At 52.0% G+C, this 22827-nt stretch overlaps 1 protein-coding gene across 1 annotated transcript in view; it reads right to left on the bottom strand.

Annotated features, from left to right (window-relative positions):
* The window catches only part of PLEKHB1 (pleckstrin homology domain containing B1), a 29121-nt gene extending 19874 nt beyond the window's left edge, over nucleotides 1-9247 (bottom strand). Inside the window, exons 1-3 of the mRNA XM_044450204.1 lie at nucleotides 9123-9247; nucleotides 7540-7609; nucleotides 1110-1262 (exon numbers count right to left, since the gene is read on the bottom strand). Of these exons, the coding sequence (XP_044306139.1) occupies nucleotides 1110-1262; nucleotides 7540-7576 (190 nt within the window). The 5' untranslated portion in view covers nucleotides 7577-7609; nucleotides 9123-9247. The remainder of the gene's footprint in view (nucleotides 1-1109; nucleotides 1263-7539; nucleotides 7610-9122) is intronic.
* Nucleotides 9248-22827: the final 13580 nt, after the last annotated feature.

Below are 22827 nucleotides of genomic sequence, written 5' to 3' on the forward strand. Positions count from 1 at the left end.
CAAAGCTGGAGGGCTCTGGAATACAAGCCCTAATCAGGCGTTCTCCCACCCACACAATTCATTGCACAAAAGGAAGATCAGGCAAAGAGAGAGGGTGGACCCCGTCCCCGTCCCCATCCCCACTTCCATAATCCCGTCGAAATTCCTGAAGAGTCAGGAGCTGGAACATCTGCAGCAGGGAGCTTTCCTAGTTGAGGAGGTGCCTTGCTCAGCTTCCGGTCCTCTGGGCCGGAGGACTAGCAAGAACTGGATTGGCCAGGTTCCATTCAGCCCCGTCCTGCAACCGATCTTCACAGCCTTACGTAAGATGCAGCTTAAGAATTTACTTTAAGAAAAAGCTGAGATTTCCCAAAAGAAACCGTGGATTGCCCCGACATCATGATTTAACCCCATGTCAAAAGATATGTTTGAACAAGGCTGTTCAAGATTGCTCGTTCGCTCGCTCGCTCGCTCTCTCTCTCTCTCTCACACACACACACACACACGGCTACTGCATAAGCATTTCTTGATCAGCAGGGTCTTGATCATCACCTGCCAGCCCACTGAGACGTCCCCATTCCCTCTGAACTTTGCTTTCCCCCTCACGGAAGCTGCAACCTGGGGCAATTAATTCTCCCACCCACAGTTTCCTGTTTCCAGTTTCAGCAAAAGTCTTCTGGGGCTTGCCTGGCCAATACAAGGCCCACTTCCTTTAGAAGAGATCTGCTTCGGAAAAAGAGGGAATCGTTTTTCCTGCGTGGGCCAACCCGCTCGCCTGGTTCACATGGGAACAGGCAGCCCCCAGGATCCGGTCACCCATGGTGCCAGCCTGCACATGCAAGCTGCGCGACTGTTTGTGGTGTCATCTGAACCCAGCCAGGGTGGGTTATTGGTGTGGCGAACAACCCTTCCACAAACCGTGGCCTGTCTGAAGGCTGCAGGTTTGGCTTGCGTGACTCGTCTTGCAAAAGTTGTGCAATTTGGCAGGCGTATTAACCCCCAGCGGCATGTGTGAACAGCCTTGCTGCCCGGCTCTGCACTCCTCCTAGGCACGTCTACGGGGACCGCCATGACGAGCTCACAGCATGTCCCAGCGCTCCAAGCTGCCCGAGCCATGTGCGCGCACTCACCGCGACACTCCCGCCCGGTCCGGACATCCCTGCAGTTGAATTTGACGTTGATCCGGCCGTCCACGTCGCGGCCGGAGTCGTCGTGGTAGTACACGAGGCTGCCGTCCACCCACAGAACGAACCAACTCCTCTTCCAGCGTCGCAGAATGGAGCCTGGGCGGGCCAGGAAGGCACGGGGGTGAAAAGAGGGGGTGGATTAGTCGGGGACGCGGCGTGCTGACGCCAGACGCTTTGCCAGCCCTTCTGCAGACCTTGGCGGTCGCCGCATCGGCTTATTCCTGGCTGGGCTGGGAACGCTTATTTGCACGTTCCTCGCCCTGCTCGATAATGCTGACCCAAGCCTGCAGCAGGAAGGTTCTTGCATTCAAAGCGGGGGCACGATCCCTCAGCTGCACAAGCCCCGCTGCAGTGAATGGGGACGGGCCTGGCCTGCGCGGCCATTCATTTCAGCGGGACTGGAGCACCAACGCCACCCGTGGGTCTCGGCCTTGCTGCTTCCACGGCTCCATGGTCCGCTCTCTCATTCTGCCTTGTCTGCCAGATGCACTTCTTAAGGAGACGGACTCCAGTATCAAGTATCCCCAGCCAACCGCTCCTTTGACATGACGGCATGCCTGATGCCAGAGCAGTTTGCTGAATCACAAGGAAGGGGCGGGAAAAGGACACGGGGCCCCACCGTCGAAGAAAGGGGCAGACAAGCTGGAAAGGGTTCAGAGGAAGGATCTGGAGGAGAGGAGAGATGGAGAGAACTGGGCAAGCTTAGCCTCGAGGAGAGAAGTCTGTGGGGGGATAGGAAAGCCGTCGACTAGCGCTTGGAGGGCTCTCACACAGAGGAAGGCCAGGAGCTCTTCTCCCTCATCCCAGAGCGCAGGACACGGAATCACGGGCTCAGATTGCAGGAAGCCCAGTTCAAGGCAGACCCCAGGAAAAATGTCCTGTTAGAGGGTGTGAGAATGGAACCAGGAACCTCGGGAGGTGTGGGGCTCTCCCACACTGGAGGCACCCAGGCAGCCAACTGGGAGGAATGGTTTAACTGGGAGTCCTGCACTGGGCAGGGGGTCGTGCCCGAGGGCCCTCCGGCCTCTTTCCAACTCTGCTGTCCTGTGAAAGGAAGACGTGCACGTGTGGCCTTCAAACGAGGACTGCTCCCCTGCTCTCGGGAGCTGCAGAGGGAGGGGGGGCAGCCACCTCTGGGGCCTCGAGGGTGGAGGGAGGCAGCTCACGCGCTCTTCTGAACATCAGTGGGAAAGAGCCACTGCTTCACATGACGAAGCCTCCCAGCTTAATCTCAGCATCACTAGTTAAAATACACAGGAACACATGCTGAGAAGCCCAAGCGGGTTAGATGAAGCAAGCGATGTTATTATACCATCATCATCATCACCATCTCCTCTAGACTACCTGAAGTCAAAGCCCTCACAGCAATAACAGGACCCTACACTCAAGTTGCCCATCTGGATTCGAACCAGGCCTGACCCTGCTTAGCTTCCAAGATGAGGCAGGATCAGCCACTCCACGCCACTGGACCTGAAGGCTTTATGCTGCCTCCGGGATCAGAGACATGTGTCCATGTAGACGGGTTGCTGGGGAACATGGGTGGGAGGTGTAGTCGCTCTCCTGCCCTGTCCTGCTTGTGGTTTTCTGTGGGGAGCCAGTTGGCCACTGTTTGGTAAGAATGCTGGACAAGAGATCAGCCCAAACGAGGAAATCCGGCTCCTTTGGACTCAACAGACCTCCGGCTCCAACTTGGCGTTTGTATGAATTTCCAGCTCTAAGAGGGCCCACAGAGGGTGCTTTTTTCTAGTGCAATCTGCTCAAAGTGCAATTTGCGCAAATCTGCACCCATCGTGGCACAGCCTGGAGTTCTGCAGGGGCTCATTTGCGCAAATTTCATGAGCGGCTAAAAAAGAGGCCCGTGAGCGGCTCAGCTCACAGCAGAGGGAGGCGCTGCAAGCACGGAGCGAAAGCGCCAGGATGCTGCCTGGAATACGCTGGGACTTCTGGGGGTTTTGCTGCCTAAATACGCACCCCAGACCATGTGGCCCTTATCGGTTGGATTTGGATGAACTATTCACTTTTTTTTTTGATTGTGCTCCATATGGTACTTGGAATGTGCTCCAGTTTTTCCACGGAGATGCCCTGTGGTGTATGACAACCACACAAGGCTACAAGAATTGCTTAATGTGTTATTTAATCAGGGGCTGGACCCTAGGTAACACATGCATCAACGGCGTGTTGGGAACACCAGGCAAAGGAAGATTTTTGCCGGCCGTGGAGGGAAGCAGCTCAGTGCCTGGGCAGCTGCTTTGCACGAAAAGGGCCCCGATTCGGTCCCTGGCATCCTCAGACGGGGCTGAGAAAAACCCTAGTCTGAAGCCCTGGAGAGCAAGCACCCAGCAATGCTGTGTGACTCTGGAAAAGGGCAACCCTATGAATGGACGCCTCCGCAAGGACCTGTCCTTCACAGCCCTGCTCAGCTCTCGCGAACTCCAGGCAGAGGCCTAGATAGTCACTACGGAGCTATCAGTTGCTGTCGACGGAGCAACAGGTTCTGCCACGCTGCCCAGTACCAGGGCCCAGCATGCACCTGGGGGGCGGTGGCATGGAAACATGAGTGGGGGTGTGATGCTGCAGCCTCAGCCGCTCTAGAACGCTGGTCTAGAACGGCCATGACAGCTCTCATCTTCTCACGAGCTAGGCCAGCCGCCCCAGACTGGTGCCATCTCAACACTGTTGGCTTCAGCTCCCATCAGCCCCAGCCACCATCCGAGAAGGCCCAGCACAACTGCAGGGCATCAGGTCAAAGAAGCCTGGCTGAGACGGATGGAATGGAAACCGTCTGTCCTATTCTGTCTTCTCCAAACTGGCACCTTCCGGATGTGTTGGAGTATGCCTCCCAGCATTCCCCACTACGTTGGTGGGGGAATGCTGGGAGGTGTCATTTGGCATATCTTGAGGGCACCAAGTTGGGAAGGCTGTGCTTCTGTGCCACAGCCACCCGAGGTGTGAAAGAAACCGGGTGACTTTGGGCCAGTCACAGACTCTGAGCCCAACCTACCTCACAGGGTTGTTGTGGGGATAAGATGGAGGAGGAGAATGATGTAAGCTGCCTTGAGTCCTTTGTAGGAAAAAGGCAGGATATAAATTGAAAAATAAATAAAAATTAACCGGGAAACTCTGGTGGGCAGGGACCAGGCACGCCACGCGTACAAGTCTCAAAAGTTTTCACTCAAGTATTCCCAGAAAGGCTTCCGCATGTTGGCTGGCTTGTTGAAGAACTGGGTTTTAACTGGTCGGGTGCTGCTTATTTGGGCTTCCACTTTCCTCGCATTTATACCCCACCTGTCTTCCTCTTGCAAGGAACCCTGGGCAATTTAGAAGGGCCCCCTCCTCTTTTTATCCTCGGCACAGCCCTGGGAGGCAGCTTAGGCTGAGAGCCTGTGACCTCTCAAGTCACCAGGGGCTTCATGACCGAGTGGGGACTAGAACCCAGATCGCCTGAATCCCAGTCCCACGTGCTAAATGCTGTACCACACTGGGTCTCCTGTGTGTGTGTGTGTGTGAGCGCGCGCGCGCGCGCGCTTTAATTGCAAAAAAAGGGGGGGCAAGGCATCTCAAAAAAGGATGAAAAGAAAGGAAAACATTCACGTGAACTTTGCATATGTTCATTTATATTTACAGTTCAAAATACTTATTAGAATTTGGGTGCAAGTACAGTGCATTTCAGCTGAATGCAGGTGTGTGCGGCTTCGCATCTCTGTCCTTGGACCAGAAACGGACCGTTCTCTGCAGAAGGAGGTCAGCCCCCTTGGCACCACTTCGTGCAAAGAGCAGGGACATATATTCAAGGTCCCTGTTTTCCACCTTGCGCAGGATCGTGTCCTTGACACCCGAGGAGAGGCAAAAGCACTAAGCGGGAGGCACCGTGTGGACGGGCAGCAGCTTGCTCTTCTCGCCTGTGCGGCTTCCAGGAGAAGGTGTCCTGCAGGAGCGGCGTGGGGAGAAGGGGCCACTGCCTCAGTAGGCCCAGCTCGGGTGGCCCCTCAGTGGTCTGCCACCCCCCCCCCGAGCCTTCCCTTGGGACCCTGAAAATCCCCCAGGTGTTCAAATGCCGCAAAAGCTTTGCTCGCAGTGCCAACCCGCCCCAGCCCTACCTGGCGCTGCCAACGACGCAGCCGCCATTTTGGAGCTGGCCTGGGGCGAGCGCCGAGGGCCGTGGATCCTGCTGCCGGCCAAAGCAGTCATTCCCTGCAGCTGTTGGCTTTTTGCAGAGCTAGGAGGGCCTGCCTAACCGGGGGCCCCAATTCCGCCCGTATTGTCCAGTCCATTCCTACAGGAACCACCTACTTTTTTTCCTTCCTGGTTTGGCTCCCCCTTTCTGATATTCAGCCAGATCTGGGCACTTTTGGTCAACAGCCCCCGTCACAGGCTGGTGCCTGGTTGCCTGTGCTTCCAGCTGCGCCCCTTGCCAAATGCTCCCGGAATCGGTGGGTTTCCTCCCATGCAAATAGAGGGAGATACGCTGCCCGGTCAGGGCACAGAAGGGCTTGCCTTCTGCAGCGACCTCTGATGGCCCAAGGCGAGTTGGAAGCATCCTGGCTTTGCCTCGTGTAACTTTTCTTTCTCTTTTCCCATTCTGGTATTTTAGAAAGCCCTGGCAGGCCTCGGCCGAAAGGCCGCGAGGTTACTGCGGCAAATAAGGAAAGGCACAATTGCGATTCTCTGTGTTGGGCTACCTTTAAGGGTGGCTAAGAAACTGCCATGGAAGCAGAATGCGACCGGCTGCGTGTCAGCTGATGCTCTGCAATCCGAGTGCTTTACATTGATTTTACAGCCACAGAATGCTGGTCCGTTTCCAGGCCCAATTAAAGATGCTGGCATCGACTTTCCAAGCCATTAAGGGCTTGGAAGGAGTGCTTTTGCCTACGTGCTCCTGCCCAAGCCCTGGGATCCTATTTCAAGGCTCTGTTCTGTGGCCCATCCCTGGTGGAAGTACCTTTGATGGGTACCAGGAACAGAGCCTTCTCGCTGGTAGCACTGCAGTACCAGAAAGCCTTCCCGAGTGAGATCTGCTCAGCCCCTTCTCTTCCTGCCTTTAGACAGGCCATTACAGAAAGCTTGTTTATTTCATAACCATCTAAGGAAGCAATCCCATGGGACTGAGAGAGCAACCCGAACTATAGGAAAGATTTGATTCCCTAATGCGAAAAATGCTCTGACCTCTGAGTGGGACACTGGACATCCAGTGTTCTGCCACAACAGCTGGCCTCCAAGATCAGGAAACTGAGGGACGGGAGCAAGAAGAGGTGGAGATGAAAGAAACCCAGAAGTGGTTTCCTCCCCTCCCCTCCTGAAATGCCCTCACGACAAAGCCTGGCCCGTGAAAAGTGCAAGGGGTGGGGACAGGATCCTGCGCACACACCGAAGCTTCCGGAGTGCCCTTTCCCCCTGGGCTGCCTGCTCACCATTTCCCAAGAGCGAGGAGGAAAGGGAGTGCTTCCCCCGTCTTCAGGGCCGGCCCTACAGCTACAGAGCCCAGGAGCGAGCGAGCGAGCGAGCGGCTGCTGGCGCCACTCGGCCCTGCCCTACCCTTATCTGCAGACATGACAAATACACACAGAAGCAAAAAAGGAACACCTTCAGCCCGGAGGAAGATGCACTCAAAAAGCTTCTTTAATATGCAGGACACATTTTTATCTGCTCAGAGGATGAATAAAATATTTCTGCTATCGAGTCAGTCGGCCCATTCCAAAGCATCCATGCCCGTCAACCAACACAGATGATTCCTTGGAGTAGCCTTCCTCAACTTGGCAACCAGAACCAGAACCCCCATCATCCCCAGCTGTCACAGCCCTGCAGGCTGGGGATGATGGAAAGCACAGTCTGAAACATCCAGAGGGCAATGGAAGTAACGGGTTTGGGGGCATCTTTAGAGGGAAGCAAAGTGGCAGCTAAGAAACCTACTGCATTTTAACACTTTGGCAATGGCGGGGCGGGGGGGCGGTATCCATGTGCATTTTCTACCTCAGGTATTGGAAGGTCATCAGACACCAGATGGGTCCCCCTGGCCCAGTCCTACATCCTGCTTCTCGGTGAGGTGAAACGGATGCCTCGGAGACGCAAAGACATTCCAGCCCATCTCTGGCCTCCTTCTCAGAGGATCTGGCCAAACATCTCTTGAGTTCACAGTTCTGGCCACATTCAGGGACTTGTGTCCAAGCAAGTACAGACTGCTAAGCCCCCAAATCCAGACTGTGACGAGAACTCCCCCCCCCCAGCTGCCCCAAATACACGGAGACAGAAGATGCAGCTGTCTCCAAATGCCATCGCGAGCAAAGCAAACACGGGAAAAGAGCCAGCCGGCCGCCTAGCAGCCCCCAAAGAAAGGGGTCCCCGTACCACCCCCGCAGCCATCCCCAAGCCAGCTTACTTTGTCTCCAGAGCCAGCCGCACTTCAATATGGCCATGTCTGCAGAGGATCTCCACCAAGTCTTCCTTATCTGGGCAGAAGAATTTAAGAAATAAAAAACCAGGAGTTCAAAATACTAAGCCATCCTCATGGGGTTCCCGTCTCCACACCGCCACTCATCCGCTCTCTCCCCAAACAACTTGTTTTGGCTACTGGGAATTTTCCAGGCACATGCAGCCCTCCATCAGAAAGCAAGAGTGGAAATTCGGGTCATTGGACTTCTAAATATAGACGCAAGTCTACACTAACAAGATTTTTTTAAATGCTCCTCTCGAATTATCTCTGTTATGTAAATTACATGGTGACGGGGAGGGAGGGGTGGCTTTCTTCGGCGGGATTTAAAGATTAGCATTCGGATACTATGTTTAACTGGGGCTCTCTGGAACATACCTGAAGCAAAGGCTACTTTCAAAGCTTCCCCGCTCATCTCCTGTAGCAAATGACTGCAGATACCCATGTGCCACAAGCCCAGGCCCTCCCTGCACAGACAGTCAGATTCCACAAGAGAAGCTCGGCAAGGGGAATCAACACCCACCCACCACTTCCCATTCAGGAACAGCTCTGCTGCGTAAATAAACCGAAGTGTTTGGAAACATATCATTTTGCTAATTTGCACAGGCACCGACTCAGCATGAGTCCTCTTCGCAGGCAGGCAGGCAGCAGGCGCGGTCCCGGGCAGGGAGCACAAGATGCGGCACGGCCAGGTGTCACCAAGGGAAGTGGGTCACCCTGCAGGGCTGAGTGGGGGGCCGGATCAGGCCCTGCACGGGTCCGAGGCTCAGGGAAGCCTGACTCAACAACCGCCTGCTTCACGTTTCGGCTCATTTTAGAGCCGGCATCTTAACACCAAAGGGAACCATCCCAAAGGCAAAATGCAAGAGGAGCTGGAGAAAAGTAACACTCGGGCTCGCTCCCTTCTCGGACAAAGCAGTCCCACGACCCTCGGCGGAGCTTATTTCCAGGAGGAAAAGGAGCAGGTCTCCTGGCCAGGGATGCTCGCAAGGGAGCGAGAAATTTGGAGAAGGGGAAACCAACAACTCGGGGATGGACTTACGGGAAAGCCCCTGCAAACGTTCCACCAAAGTTTCTCCCTGGATTCTGCATGCGCGCAGGACACCGCGGGGTGGAAGCGTTTCAGGTGGGTCTCCTTCGGCTCAGCAGCCAGGTAACCAAGCAGGCGCCAGGCAGCCCTCCGGCCCGCTCGTCCTCGGCGCCCTGAAGCTCTCGCGCCACGGGGACCAATCCTTTCCCCGCACGTTTCAGGATCTGGGCTGCCGTGGACGGGAGGCCCCCCCCCCCCCCGCGCTTCCTTCCCCCGGAACGAAGGGTCTGGACTCGCCTGGAAGGGGCAGCTGCGCCCGGGCGGGTCGCCGCCACCCCATCCCTTCCTTGAGCCCGAGGCCACGCGGCGCCTGCGAATGCGGGGCCCGGGCAGCGCTCCCGAGGATGCGCCGCGCCACGGACGCCTCGGCGCCTCCGGGCAGCAGCGAGGGCTCCGCGCCTCCGGCGTCGCGCCTCGCCTCGCCTCGCCTCCCGCCGCTTACCTGCCTCCGGCCTCGGCAGGCAAAGGCTGCTGCGCGGCTGCCCGTCCGCCCGGAGCCGCCCCGATCACCGCGCCCGGAGCCGAGCCGAGCCGAGCCGAGCCGCCCCCAGCCAGACGGTACCTGCGGCGCCCCGCCGCCTCCGCCCGCGCAAACCCCGGGCGGCTGGAGCCCGGCGAGGAGGCGCCCTCCTCCCCCGCCGGCCCTCCGGCGCGCAGCACTCTGGGAGCTGTAGTCGGCCCCTGTAGTCCGCCGACGCAGGGCCGCCCGGCGCGGACTGCAGCTCCCAGCATGCAGGGGCGGGGCGGGGCGGGGCGGGGCGGTGCTCGCACGCGCTGCCCGGCCCTTCTGGGCTGCCCGGCGCGTCGGCGGCGCCCGGGGGCTGCTCGGAGAGGCGGCAGGCGAAGGGCGCGGGGCGGGCCCTGCGCGGCCCGCGAGAGGCTTCAGGGCGCGGGGGTGCCCGCGACGGGCGCAGCCGGCCCCGAGGGGGGCCGCCCGCCCGCTTGGAAGGAGCGCGCCGGTGCAGGGCCGTCTTCACGCGCGGGCCCGATGCGCACTTGCCCGCGGGCCCCGTGCTGCCCTGTGCACGTCAGCCCTTGGCCCATGGGAACACTTCCCAAATGAACCGCAGTGGTGGTTGCCGTCGGGGCCCCGACACTGCTTTGCCCGGGGCCCCTCGTGCGGCCCTGCCTCGGTGGCTTCCTCCGCCTGCTCCGGCTGCCCCCGCCGAGCCATTTCGCTGCGGCCGGCAGCCTTTGGGCAGCCTTTGGACGGACGCCCGCCTTGCCAGAAAGTCCCCGGGGGGGTGATCGTGGCGCAGCGGTGCCCAAGCCAGCGCCCTGCCTGCTGGGACTGTTTAGGGAAGGGCGGTGTAGGAGAGCGTTAAATAAATGCATCCCCTCCAGCTTCCATGGAGCCTGAAGTGCCGGATCCTGCCTAGTCTTGGAAGCCGAGCAGCGACCCTGGAAGGATCAGGCCTGGCTGACCTCTGGGTGGGCGACTTAAATGTTGTGAACGACCCGGAGAGCTTTGGCTATGGAAGTGCAGTGTAAAAATAATAACAACAGCTGCTGCTGCTGAAAGGAAGCAGGTCTGGCCATTGGGAGAAACATCACAAGGACGGGGTTGAGATCCTTTGTACGGGGCTCTGTTTGTCCCCTGCTCTTCCTCTAAAGAGGGCAAGGTGGCTTAACTGCTGGTTACGACCTCTCGCAACAACCTTGGAAGGTAGTGCTTGTGACCGGGCCTGGAATCACCCAGTGTCATCTTGCCTGTGAGGTGGTTCCGTCCTCAGAGCAGAAAAGGCAGATGGGAGCTGGTGGTCACGTAAACCTGGGAGCCGGGCAGGGGACCCTGGCGCACGCCTCTCGAAATGCACGGCTGCTCTTCCCAGCTCTGCCGCCTCTGCCCAATAGGGATGCGTGTCTTGGAGAGCTGGCCTGGGAGTCTGACTGGCACGGTACTGACGGTGCCACTGTGGAAGCTTGGCAATGGGATGAGTTGGGGAGAAACCAGGCTGGCAAAGTGGGATCTGAAAACAGGAGCGATGACAAGTCGGGTCATGCAAAATGTGGAAAATGTGTCATTGTACACAAGAGCCTCAAAGGACAAATATCAGACGTGAATTGCAGCACCCGGGGCAAGAGAACGGCTCTTTTGGGAGAACTACCAGTGGTCCTTCTTTCGGCTTTAAGACATCAAGTCAGCTTTGTTCATCAGCTTCAGCTCTGCATATCTTCCTAGCCAAGTGTGTGTGTGTGTGTGTGTTAAATGTGGCTTAAGTACAGCCTGCCAGTGACTCTAAAGCAAGGCACAGAAGCTCTGGGAATACTGGAAACTCTCTGTTGCGTCAGCCGTAAGGTTTTGTAACATTGCACTGTACTTAAACCCAGCCTGGTTTCCTCTCAAGGAAAAAATAAGCACGTTCTGTCTGGATTGGGCTGCAACTCATTCCCAGTCAGCAAATGAGCATGCATGTTGGGGATGATGGGATTTGTAATGCAGCACATTCTGAACACTCAGAAATACAAAGGGAGGTATTTTGCCTCTCTCCATTGAAAAAAATCCACATTGTATTTCTTGTACTAATAACATACAATATAAACATTTCACAAGGGCAGTCAGTACTCCATGAAGGCTCTGGCGCAATTAAAGGATCACCATAAACTTGGAGAGTGGGCAGCCTGGAATGCCAAGGCTGGGTGTGGAATGAATGAATGAGGCCGAACTATCTTCAGCTCAGCAAGATGCCTACCTGGCAGACAGGTAGATTCAGAGGTGAGCACGGAAAATGCGGACCGCTGAGCTGATGGATACGTCCAGAGTGAGAGTCAACATGGTGCTTTCAGGGTGACTGTATAATAAAGGGAGGCACAACAGAGCCAATACAAAAAGAACGCAAAAGCATCAGTGGCAATACTTTTAAAAGGTGATAAGTAAAAGGATCCTGTAAAATTATTTCCGTCTACACGATTCCGTCAGAGAATAGCAGCACCCTCTGGTTTATCATGACCGGCTGAGAATGTGCTTGATCTCCATTCCTGCTTCACTGCACCGCTCATTGCTAATTCTCGCCCTCCGTCCCCCCACCCCAAATACTGAGTCCCAGAAGTATCACCAGCAGACATTCATCCAACTTGTGTAAGGGAACAATGCCTCATCTCTCAATCATTTGCTGCTGGGAACAATCAGAGCGTCAACTGGGCTTTTTCTAGGCATTAGATGGGAAGTGCGGTGGCCAGTGGAGGGGAACAGCGATTGTTGACATCTGACCAAGTTTGTTGCTGAGGGATGGTTTACTCAAGAGGAGCTTGTGCACAGGTGCCTCCCAGTGCTGATGAGCCTTAAAAACAACCCCTGCAGATGCATTATTTATAGTGCATCTGAGTCTGACTTGGTAACAGAGTTGTTGTTAACCACTTGGCAACCCTTGCCTGCTAAAGCGCATTATTCCAGGCCATCATCTTGCTAGCTGAAGTTGCCCCCCATCCCTGAAGACCCCTCCCATGCAGTGCTTGTCAGAAAGCATTAGAGGAGCTCAGCCACAGACCCCCGGATTGCGGAGGGGGAGAAATTGTCGTGGCGTGGGGGCGTCTTCCCTGCTCCGAGAATAACCCTTCCTGTCTTGTGCCATGCACACAAAATCTTCCCCTCCCCTCCCCATTGTTAAACAGAATTTATAATCATTATTATTATTATAATTAGGATTGCTCTCTTTAGCAAAACGCGTCAAAGTCTTGGCAGGGATTTTTATCCTCTGCAGGCTGAGTAACTAGTCTGCATCTCAGCAGGGTGGCGTGGTCTGCAGTTGGGCGTAATTCGGCTCTACCTTTTCCCCTCCTTCAGTCTTGCAAGATTTGACAGCAGTATGGAGACATTGCAGCAAAAAACTGCTGCGTTGTCTGTGATGAACAGATGGTACTGGACTTTCAGGTGTGTTGAAGTCTATCATGGGCAATAATGTTATTTTTCCCCTTTTGTAAGGAACCCGAGGCATCTCAAAGGACTCTCGTCTCCACAACTGGATTCCCACAACAACCCTGTGAGGAAGGGAGAGTCCAAAACTGACCAGTGAGCTGGCTGGCTAAGAAAGGGCTAGAACCCAGATCTCTCAAATCCTAGTTCTTTGCTCTAACCCCTAGGCAACCCCACTGGCCCTCTGGACCCATTAAAAGAGAGGTGAAACTGGATCTATTCCTCAAAGAAGCAGAAGCGAAAGGGCTACCCAGAAACTAGTCTGCCAGGTCGCGATTGTTGTCACAGAAGGTTTGGTTTCATGTGACTCTTGAAATTTCACAGGACAAAGATGAACAGAGCAATCCTTGAGATTCCATTATTTAAACAAGTCCTATAATTAATTCAAAATCATTTTTTTAAAAAATCTTAGATATGTCTAAGAATTAACCCCAGAGTTCAATAGGACTTACTCCCAAGAAAATGCTCATGTTGTTTCAGCCTCACCTCCTGAATAAATCCTATTGAAAGTCATGAGGCTTATTCTGGGCTACGTATCCATTGGATTGTGTCACAGTGGACTGCAGAAAAAGACTACAATGGATGGGACATTGTACTCCCCTTTCTGTTTAAGGGTGGCTACATTTGCACCTTAAATAAATGCAACTCACATGCTCACAATTGCTCCCTGCAAAAGCAACACAACAGCCACTGAGAAATCCAGGAAAATGAAAACAAGGTCACACGGTCCACAAACCAGGCTGGAAATGAAATTGGAAGGTTTCTAAATTGTCAGTTTCATCCATGAAAAGCTGGAGGAAATGAGTTGCTGAGCCCTTCAGGATCTTGTCCTGAAAGGGCTGGTTTCAATCATGATGATAATTGTTTAAATCGGGGGTCAAGAGAGGGGATACCTTAATAAAGTATTCTAGGATTTATTGGGAGTGTTTGAGGGCAAATTGCATTTCCAAAATAGTTATTTTCACAGTGGAGCTGCTAATAGTTTGCAAAACGAGCATGATAATTTCTGGTAGATGTAAATACTTGATTGAGGTTAACTTCTAAATTAATTTGCTTGCATATTTAGGGATATTTGAGCAGGTGATCCTTTCCAAGACCATTATTAGCAGGTTTTGGTTTTCTTTTTGCAGCTTATTAGAGTGTGCAGATAGCAACAGCAGAGTTGGAAGAGCTCAAAATATATTCTTGAAGCAATTAGCACAGGAAAGAAAATGAAAACACTTCATATGCCTTTGCAACCCAGCACTTAATAAAACTCGATGGGGAGATGCCAGTGCCAAATCACAGGAAAAGGAGCGTGTGGAAATTATTCAGGATATATTTGCATAAAGGCAGCAGGCTTGCTTTTCATGAAGTACAGACCAGGTGTGTCTTCAGGTAGGACTGGGAAAGATGCTTGTCAGATCCCTGGGAAACTGCTCTGGGCATCACAGATGAAATTGAGGTAGCTGGATGAATAGCATCTAGAAATAAAATTAATTATTATTAATAATAATTCATAGGCTGGCCTCATGCAGTATAACTCTTACATTCTTAAAGCCACTGGAATAAAAGGGGGGCTGGTCTGGTTTGACATGAAAGGAGGCCAGGGGTGCTAACGATTTCCTCCACGCATAACTTTGATTGGGCAACAGCGTGATAAAATCCTCATCTAATGATTCAGAAGTGGAATCGGATACTCTCCTGCCTTGTCCACAAGGTGAGAAAGGCAGTGATGAAGCGATGAAGTCACTGGGTGACTTTGCATCAGTCACTGACACTCAGCTGATCTACCTCACAGGGTTGTTGTGAGGAGAGGAGCTGGAGCATGTGCGTGGCCCCCGGCCGCTTGCTAGAGGTGGGATGGGAATGTGCTCATAGACAAACACACCGCTGCCAGCAACCTCCTCGCGCCACTCAAACTGTTCCGCAGATGTGCATTTCCTTCCTTCCCACTGGCGAACTTACGCAAGTAACAGATGTTTGTACCCATATTGAACTCAGTTTGCTCATGTTTTGTTCAGTGAGGGGGAATGACTCCGAAAGGGCTATATTTAAATATTTCATGCCTGCTGCTTTATAAAGAATTCACTAGAGAGGGAGCATGCTACTTCTCCACACCCTGCAAGCCACAGCATGATGCACTTAAACGAGTGCAGTTCTCCACACGATTCTGTTGCCAAAGGGAACATTTCTGGAGGAATTGATTTTTATCTAGTAGCTAGTTTATTAGTAGTAAATATTTGCATTAGGATAAATCTAACAGAACCATGCTTGCTGTAATGCAAAGCTTTTTGCAGTGCCTTGGTTTGGAATGAAGGGCACAAAATACGTTTTGCGTTGCATTTTATCACATTTCTCTGCCTTCCGGTAGCCGACACTCTCTGAGTGGGATACAGAGATGAAAAACCTTAAGAATACAACTTTGGGTGGGTGGTGTGAAAGATTGTTGCAAAGGATTTTTGATTTCAGCTCAGTCATCAATTCAAGTGAAACTGTGGCCTCTTCTCTTCGGGGAACTGGGCCTCTTCAGCCTGGAGGAGAGGAGACCCAGAGGGGATCTGTTGGCGACATGCAGGTATGTGAGGGGATGTCACACGCAGGTGGGGAGAGACCTGTTCTCCCCTGCAGAGGAAGGCTGGACGGGCTCCGATGGAGCCAAGCTCAGGGAACCAAGGCTCCATTTGGATGCCAGGAAGCACTTCCTGACAGTCGGGACCCCGAGGGTGTGGAATGGGCTTCCAGGGGAGGTGGCTGAGGCCCCATCGATGCAGGTGTTCAAGGACAGGCTGGATATGCACATGGCGGGCATGTCGTGAGCGGAGCCGGCTGGTGCCGGGGGTCAGACTAGATGGCCCGGGAGGTCCCTTCTGACTCGCTCTGTTTCTATGTGGCCAAGACATTTGAAAATGGAGACTTGGAAGGGCAGAAATGAAGAAACTAGAAAAGTTTATCCAAGTGTAAGGATGTTCTATTGGAGACCAAAGGTCAAAATCATCCAAATTATTGTATTCCTGGTTGCAATTTGTTTATTTCTTCATTAGATTTATATCACACTTTTTTTCTTACAAAGAACCCAAAATGGGAAAAGCAGTACTAACAGAGGGCAAAAGTTGCAAACCTAATCAAGATTATATGAATGGCTGGAGGGGATATGGATATAATTGAAGTATACTATATATTATTAATTGTTGCAATATGTGAATTAAGTGGAGGTAGTATTAGTCTCCGGGTTGGTGGGGGCACTTTATCATTTACTTTTCTAATTATTGTGTTCTTGTAGGTTATATTATTATTGTTGTATTGTGTTGTATTTATGGTTTTTTTCTTCCATATTTAAAAGAAAATATAAAAGGGGGGAACAAACAAAGAACCCAAAGTGGCTTACATCATTTTCTTCCTCTTGCTCTTAGTCTTATCCCCACAACAACAACCCTGTGAGGTAGGTTGGGCTGAGAGCCTGTGACTGGCCCAAAGTCACCCAGTTGGCTCCATGGCTGAGCGGGGACTAGAACCCAGATCATCTGAGTCCCAGTCCCAGGCTCTTAACCACTGCACCACACTGGCTCTCAGTCGGGCTGTGAAAGGCGGACGGCAAAGAAAGCTGATAAGGCGGAAATTCATACATTTAAGGCACGGTGCTAGAGAAGAACTCTGTGAATACTCTGGACCGACAAAGAGACAACATGTGGGTCCTAGATCAAGCCCTAGAAGCAAAAATGACAAAATGAAGGCTGTCATATTTGGGCACATCATGAAAAGGCAAAACACACTGCAGAAAGCAATCTTGCTGAGGAAAGTGGAAGGCAGCAGAAGAAAGGAAAACCAAATCTGAATGGGTTGACTCCATCAAGGAAGCCGCAACCTTGAAATTAGAACAGCTTTCCCAATTCAAGGTGCTGGTACTTACCTGTAAAGGCCTACATGGCTTGGGTCCTGGATACCTGAAGGGACATCTCTTCCCCTATATGCCCTCACACCCCTTCAGATCAGCAGGGGAGGCCTTACTCTGGGAACCCTCTTGGGGGAGGTACAGAGGGTTTCCACGTGGAGCAGGGCCTTCTCTGCGGTGGCACCCAGACTATGGAACACGCTCCCCAGAGAGGTCCGCCTGGCGCCAGCCCTCTACTCTTTTCAGCACCAGGTAAAGACTTTTTTATTTAATCTCCATTTTAACAACTAATACTATTTTAATAATATTGCTAATTTATTTTATTTATTTTTATTTATTTTTCGATTTATATCCTGCCTTTTTCCTACAAAGGGCTCAAGGCAGCTTACATCTCCTCCTCCATCTTATCCCCACAACAACAACCCTGTGAGGTAGGTTGGGCTGAGAGCCTGTGACTGGCCCAAAGTCACCCAGTTGGCTCCATGGCTGAGCGGGGACTCGAACCCGGATCATCTGAGTCCCAGTCCCATGCTCTTAACCATGACACCACCCTGGCTCTCTATCTATCAATCAATCAATCAATCAATCAATCAAGTCACCCAGTGGGCTCCATGGCTGAGTGGGGACTCGAACCCGGATCGCCTGAGTCCCAGTCCTGCGCTCTTAACCACTACACCACACTGGCTCTCTATAGTTCCATTCTAATTTTATTACTTTTATTAGTTAAGAGAGAATATTTTGTGGAACGTTTTATGTTAGTTATAATATTGTTATGTATTTTGGAATTTTATTTGTGTTTGCTGTGCTAAGGAATTTGCAAAGGACGGCATACAACTGTCTTAAATAAATAAGCAGGGATGCCAGGGAAAGGAGCTTTGGGTACCAGATGGGGGCACCGTTGGGGGTCCACCAGAAGAGGCCCCTGGAGGAGGGTCTTGCGTGACCAATTTGGTGCATGGGTTGGTGCTTGCTGGGGGAAGGCCCTCCGCCAGGTATTGTGGTCCCGAGTCATGCAAAGGTTTATCGGTCAACTTTGAACTGGGCTCAAAAACATGCGGGCAGCCACAACAGGTTGGCCAGAATCAGGGCCGAGATCTTCTTGACCATTCGGCTGCAGCACAAGACGTGGCTTCTGAGCCATCTTCAGTGCCAAATAATTTATAGCAGAATGCAGGTGAGGTTACGTACGAATTCTTGTCATCCTTGCTACAACGGAAGAACACAGAGACGCTCTGGAAATTAAGGTACGGCAGCTCAGTTTGCGTGATGCGGCAACCCACCGCAGGTAACAAACCGTGGTGGGTTGTTTCGTCACGTGAACGCAAACTGTTTCCCTCTGGGTGGTTTGTCCCTGGGCAACAAACCATTCTGACAACCCAGAGATTGTCACAGGAGTGGTTGTACCCCTGATGGGTCGCTGTGCTGTCTGAACCCGGACAGGTGACCCCATCAGGGAAACAGTGAGGGGGCTTCTTAGCGAGAGCGTGAAATCCCATGCATCTCAGAGAGTCGGCAAGTTGGCCTGGATGGCGGAAAATCCACGGGTTTCATTGTCTGCTGGCCTGGCTGGAAAAGAGGGAATTGTGGTCCAACACGGCTTGAGTGTGCCAGGCAGGGGAAGGCTCCTGTTCTAGTTACCCCTCACCCATGAAGAGTCCGGGAGCAGGCCTGACTAGCATATGGAAAAGCAAAAATTACAACCACAAAAAGCAGTCTGATGATAATCTAGTCACAGCAGCCTAAAAGAATTAAAAATGTTACACATGAGTGACCTTTAATATTGGGTATAAAAATTATAGCTCTAGAAAGCACTGGAATGGCCTCATTAAGATGTGGGGGTAGAGCCAGTGTGGCCTAGTGGTTAGAGCAATTGACTAGAACTTGTTGGGAGAACTGGGTTCTAGTCCCCACATGGCCATGAAGCTCACTGGATAACTATGGCCCAGTCTTGGACTCCCAGCCTAACCTACCTTGCAGGATTGTTGTGTGGATAAAGTGGAGGAGGATTACGTAAACATCCTTGGCTTTCTTGAATGTGCAAAACAACGTGGTGTGGGGGTAGGAGAGCTGCACGCGGGGGCTCTGGGTTGCGGTCCCCACTCAGCCATGGAGCTCACGGGGTGACTTTGGGGCAGTCACGCACTCACAGCCTCGCCTACCTCACAGGGTTGTTGTTGTGAGGATAAAATGGAGTGATGTGAGCCACGCTGGGTTCCTTACAGGAGGAAAAATGGTGGGACACAGCTGTAGTGCATCATAATTATTATCACTATGTTGTTAGTTGCGAAGTCATGTCCGACCCATCGCAACCCCATGGACAACACCCCTCCAGGCTCTCCTGTCCACCATCCCCAGAGTCCACCCAAGCTCACACCCACCACCCCAGTGACCCCATCCAGCCCCCTCATCCTCTGCCGCCCCCTCCTTCCTTTGCCCTCAATCCTTCCCAGCATCAGGCGCTTCTCCAGAGAGTCCTTCCTTCTCATTAGGGGGCCAAAGTACTTGAGTTTCATCTTCAGCATCTGGCCTTCTAAAGAGCAGTCAGGGCTGATCTCCTCTAGGACTGACCGGTTTGATCGCCTTGCGGTCCAAGGGACTCGCAGGAGTCTCCTCCAGCACCACAATCCAAAGGCCTCAATCCTTCGGCGCTCAGCCTTCCTTATGGTCCAGCTTTCACAGCCATACATTGCAACTGGGAAAACCATCGCCTTGACTGTATGCACTTTTGTCGGCAGGGTGATGTCTCTGCTTTTTAGTATGCTGTCTAGAGTAGATTATACAGTATCACTGTATCTATATAAAATAAAATAATAAAATATAATATTTAATTTTATTTAAATATTTATATGCCACCTGTTCCAGCAACGGCATCCCTAGGTGGCTCACAATTATAATTTCGTCAGTCTTTTTTTCTTACAGCATACTATCCTTTAAGGAAGAGAAGATGGAACAATGGAAAAGATGAAAGGCTTGGGACCAGGAGACCTGAAGGAACGCCTCTTCCCTTACATGCCCTCACGCCCCTCAAGATCTGCAGGAGAGGCTCTGCTCCGGGAGCCCTCTTTAAAGGAGATAAAAAGAACAACTACCCGGAGCAGGGCCTTCTCTGCGGTGGCACTCAGATTCTGGAACGAGCTCCCTGGAGAGGTGCGCCTGATGCCGAGTTTATATTCTTTTCTGCGCCAGGTCAAAACCTTTTTATTTAATCCCTATTTTAAAAATGAATATTTAAATTGTGTCGAACAGTGGCTTTGATTTTGTCCTTTATGTAAATTTTTATTGAATTATGTTATTTATACATGTGATTTTATTATATTTCAATTTTATGGATTGTGAGCTGTCCCGAGATGCCAAGGCATAAGGGACACCATACACACGTTTTAAACAAACAAACAAACAAACAATTGTGTGAGGTCTTCCGAGGTTAGGACTCGAATCCCTTCCGTCTGCAAGCGACAAGGGTGGATGGGAGGCGATTCACCCTGCTCCATGCCAGGCCGACTTGGTGAAGCCCTGCCTGCATTGCACGGCAATCCATCCAACACGCCGGAGCAAACCTTCCAGTTCTTTTGGCCCAAGAACCGCGTGGCCAGAGCACTCGGCAACCGTGCAGAGAAGCCACGCGGTCCCTGGGGCATCCCGGGCAGCTGCAGAACACGGACTGGCAGGGGCGGCGTCCCAGGTCTACAGGGCAATGCAAAAAGCCACGTTTTTGCACAGAAGGAGACCCTTCCAACACTGAGAACACGAACCGCAGCAGAAACTTGTCATTAGCAAGGGCACGGCTGTGATCTTCGCTAGCGCTCTCCTCTCCTCCCGAAACTTGGCCTCAGCTGCTACGAAGCACCATCTTTTCCGGCAACAGCTGGTTGTGCCAAGTGCTTTGAGAGCGCTTCATCTTGAACCAGCAGTTCAGACTCAGCTCCCAGAGGAGATGAGGAAGGCTAGAACCGGTTTCTGGCATGGCTCGATGTGGTGGCCTGAATTCTGGGGCTCGCTTGAAGGGGCTGGGGCCAGGGACAGTCCGGATGAAGACAGGCCACAAAACATGTTGCTGGCTTGGTTCCCTAGTCCGGCGCTCTCCTCACACGGTGGCCAAAGAAAGCTCCCCGCCTGCTTCCATGCCAAGCCAGGAAGAGATGCTGCAGGCAAAATATAGCAGAAAGGGTGCCATATATATATATATAAAAGATCCAATGCATATAAAAGGCACGGTGGTACCTTGGCTCACACACTTAATCCATTCCAGGACTCTGGTCAGGACCCAAATTGGTCGTGAGCCAAGTCTAATTTCCCCATAAGGGGGGAATGTAAATAAGGTTAATTAATCCGTTCTGCAACTATTTTTTTCACTCACAACAATTTGAAGCCAAGTGACAAAGAACAACAAAGATTGCAGCCATCTCCCCCCACCCCAAGTGAGCGTGTGTGTGTGGGGGGGGGAGACTGGCGTGATTGTGGGCGCGCTGGGAGGGGGGGCAGGCGCAGGCACGCTCGGGCAGGGAACACGGGCGCAATCGTGGCCATCCCCCCCCGCCCCCCAGGATGACTGCGATCGCACCTGTGCAGGGAAGGTGGGTGCGCTCGCGATCGTCACCCAGTGCAGAGTTGGCGACCTGCGGCAAAATTTGTATGAAATTTCTGTTCACTGCCTGATTTGGTTGTGAACTGAGGCGTTCATGAGCTGAGGTACCACTGTAATACATAAGATCCAATGTGGTGTAGTGGTTAGAGCATTGGACTACAACTTGGGAGACCTCCGTTCTCGGCCCTGCTCGGCTGGGTGGCTTTGGGCCAGGTTTCGAGGCTCGGCTGAAACTACCTCACAGGTTGTTGTGAGAATAAAATTGAGAGAAGATGGAACATGCAAAAGGACGTGCCTCCTTTGCAAGAGGAAAAGGTGGGGCATGAGCCCAAAAATTAATATGTCGTAGAATCCGCACACCAAGCAATACGTAACAATTGTAAGATGACAATCTGTGGAATCTTATCGGTGTCTAGTCAGAGAAAAGCTGCAGAGAGCCAGAGTGGTGTAGCGGTTAAGAGCACAGGGCCGGGACGCAGGTGACCTGGGTTCGAGTTCCCGCTCAGCCATGGAGCCAACTGGGTGACTTTGGGCCAGTCACAGTCTCTCAGCCCAACCTACCTCACAGGGTTGTTGTTGTGGGGATAAGACTGAGAGCAGGAAGAGGAGAATGCTGCAAGCCACTTTGGGTTCTTTGTAAGAAAAAAGGCAGGATATAAATCAAATAAATAAATAATACACTGAGTCTACTTGGACAGATTCCCTGGTAAGTGCGAATTAGGAGTCCAGCCTAAAAATCTTGAAGGGGTTCAAGAAACCTTTTGCAGGCTAGTTAAGGTTTTTTTAATGCCAAGTTGGCAAGATCTCTGCATGCAGGAAAGCAGGTGGAGACCATGAACCTGTGGCTGCCCTCCCTTGGAAAAGACAAACCTAGATCTGCCTGCAGAACTAACTGAAACACATGGATCCCATAGTGGAAATCCAAGACAAACGCAATTGCAGCTTTACAGTGCTGTTTGGCCCCTGTGTTACTCTGCCTGCCTTCTCTTCCCATCAGCTGCAAAGGGAGTTCTTGTCTGTCTGTCTGTCAGTCTGTCTCTCTCTCTCACACACACGGGGAGTGGGGGGAGGTACTGTCCAGGGATTGCATGGTTTCCTCCATAACAGTTATTATTTCTTTTTGCAGAAAGGAACAAGAAGGATGCAGGAGTGGGAAAACACTGCTGGAGCTGGAGATGTATTGTGGCAAAAGTCCCAGGGTGGGTTCCCCAGGCGGCTGCTCCCGCCTGCCCAGACTTCACCCCCTTTCCCCAGCCACAAGTGGGTCCTGGATCAAATCAAGCCAGAACTGTCTCTAGAAGCCAAGGCTGCCTTACTTTGGACACACGACGAGAAGGCAAAACTCTTTGGAGAAGGCCCTTGTGCTGGGGGGAGTTGAAGGTGGGAGAAGGAAAGGAAGCCAAAATATGGGATGGATTGACTCCAGAGAGGAAGCTGCTGCCTTGCACATAGAGGGCTTTTATTTATAAGGTTGCCATAAGTTAATGTTAATTTTATATTATTATATCTCAGTGTATTTTTTGTATTTTTGTATTTAGTGGTAATTTATTATGTTCTATTTTATTTCAATGTATTTTATTTATTTATTTATTAAAACATTTCTATGCCGCCCCTTGCCGAAGCCTCGGGGCGGCTCACAACATTGAATAAAATACACAATAAATTAAAACAGTAACAATTAAAATATATACAGTAGAATAAAATAAAATAAATTGTGTTTTATTGTACACAATTGTATCTTATTGTGTTGTAAGCCGCCCCGAGGCTTCGGCAAGGGG

The sequence above is a fragment of the Varanus komodoensis genome, unplaced genomic scaffold, assembly GCF_004798865.1.
Source record: "Varanus komodoensis strain SLA01 unplaced genomic scaffold, ASM479886v1 scaffold63, whole genome shotgun sequence".
NCBI classification, from domain to species: Eukaryota; Metazoa; Chordata; class Lepidosauria; order Squamata; family Varanidae; genus Varanus; species Varanus komodoensis.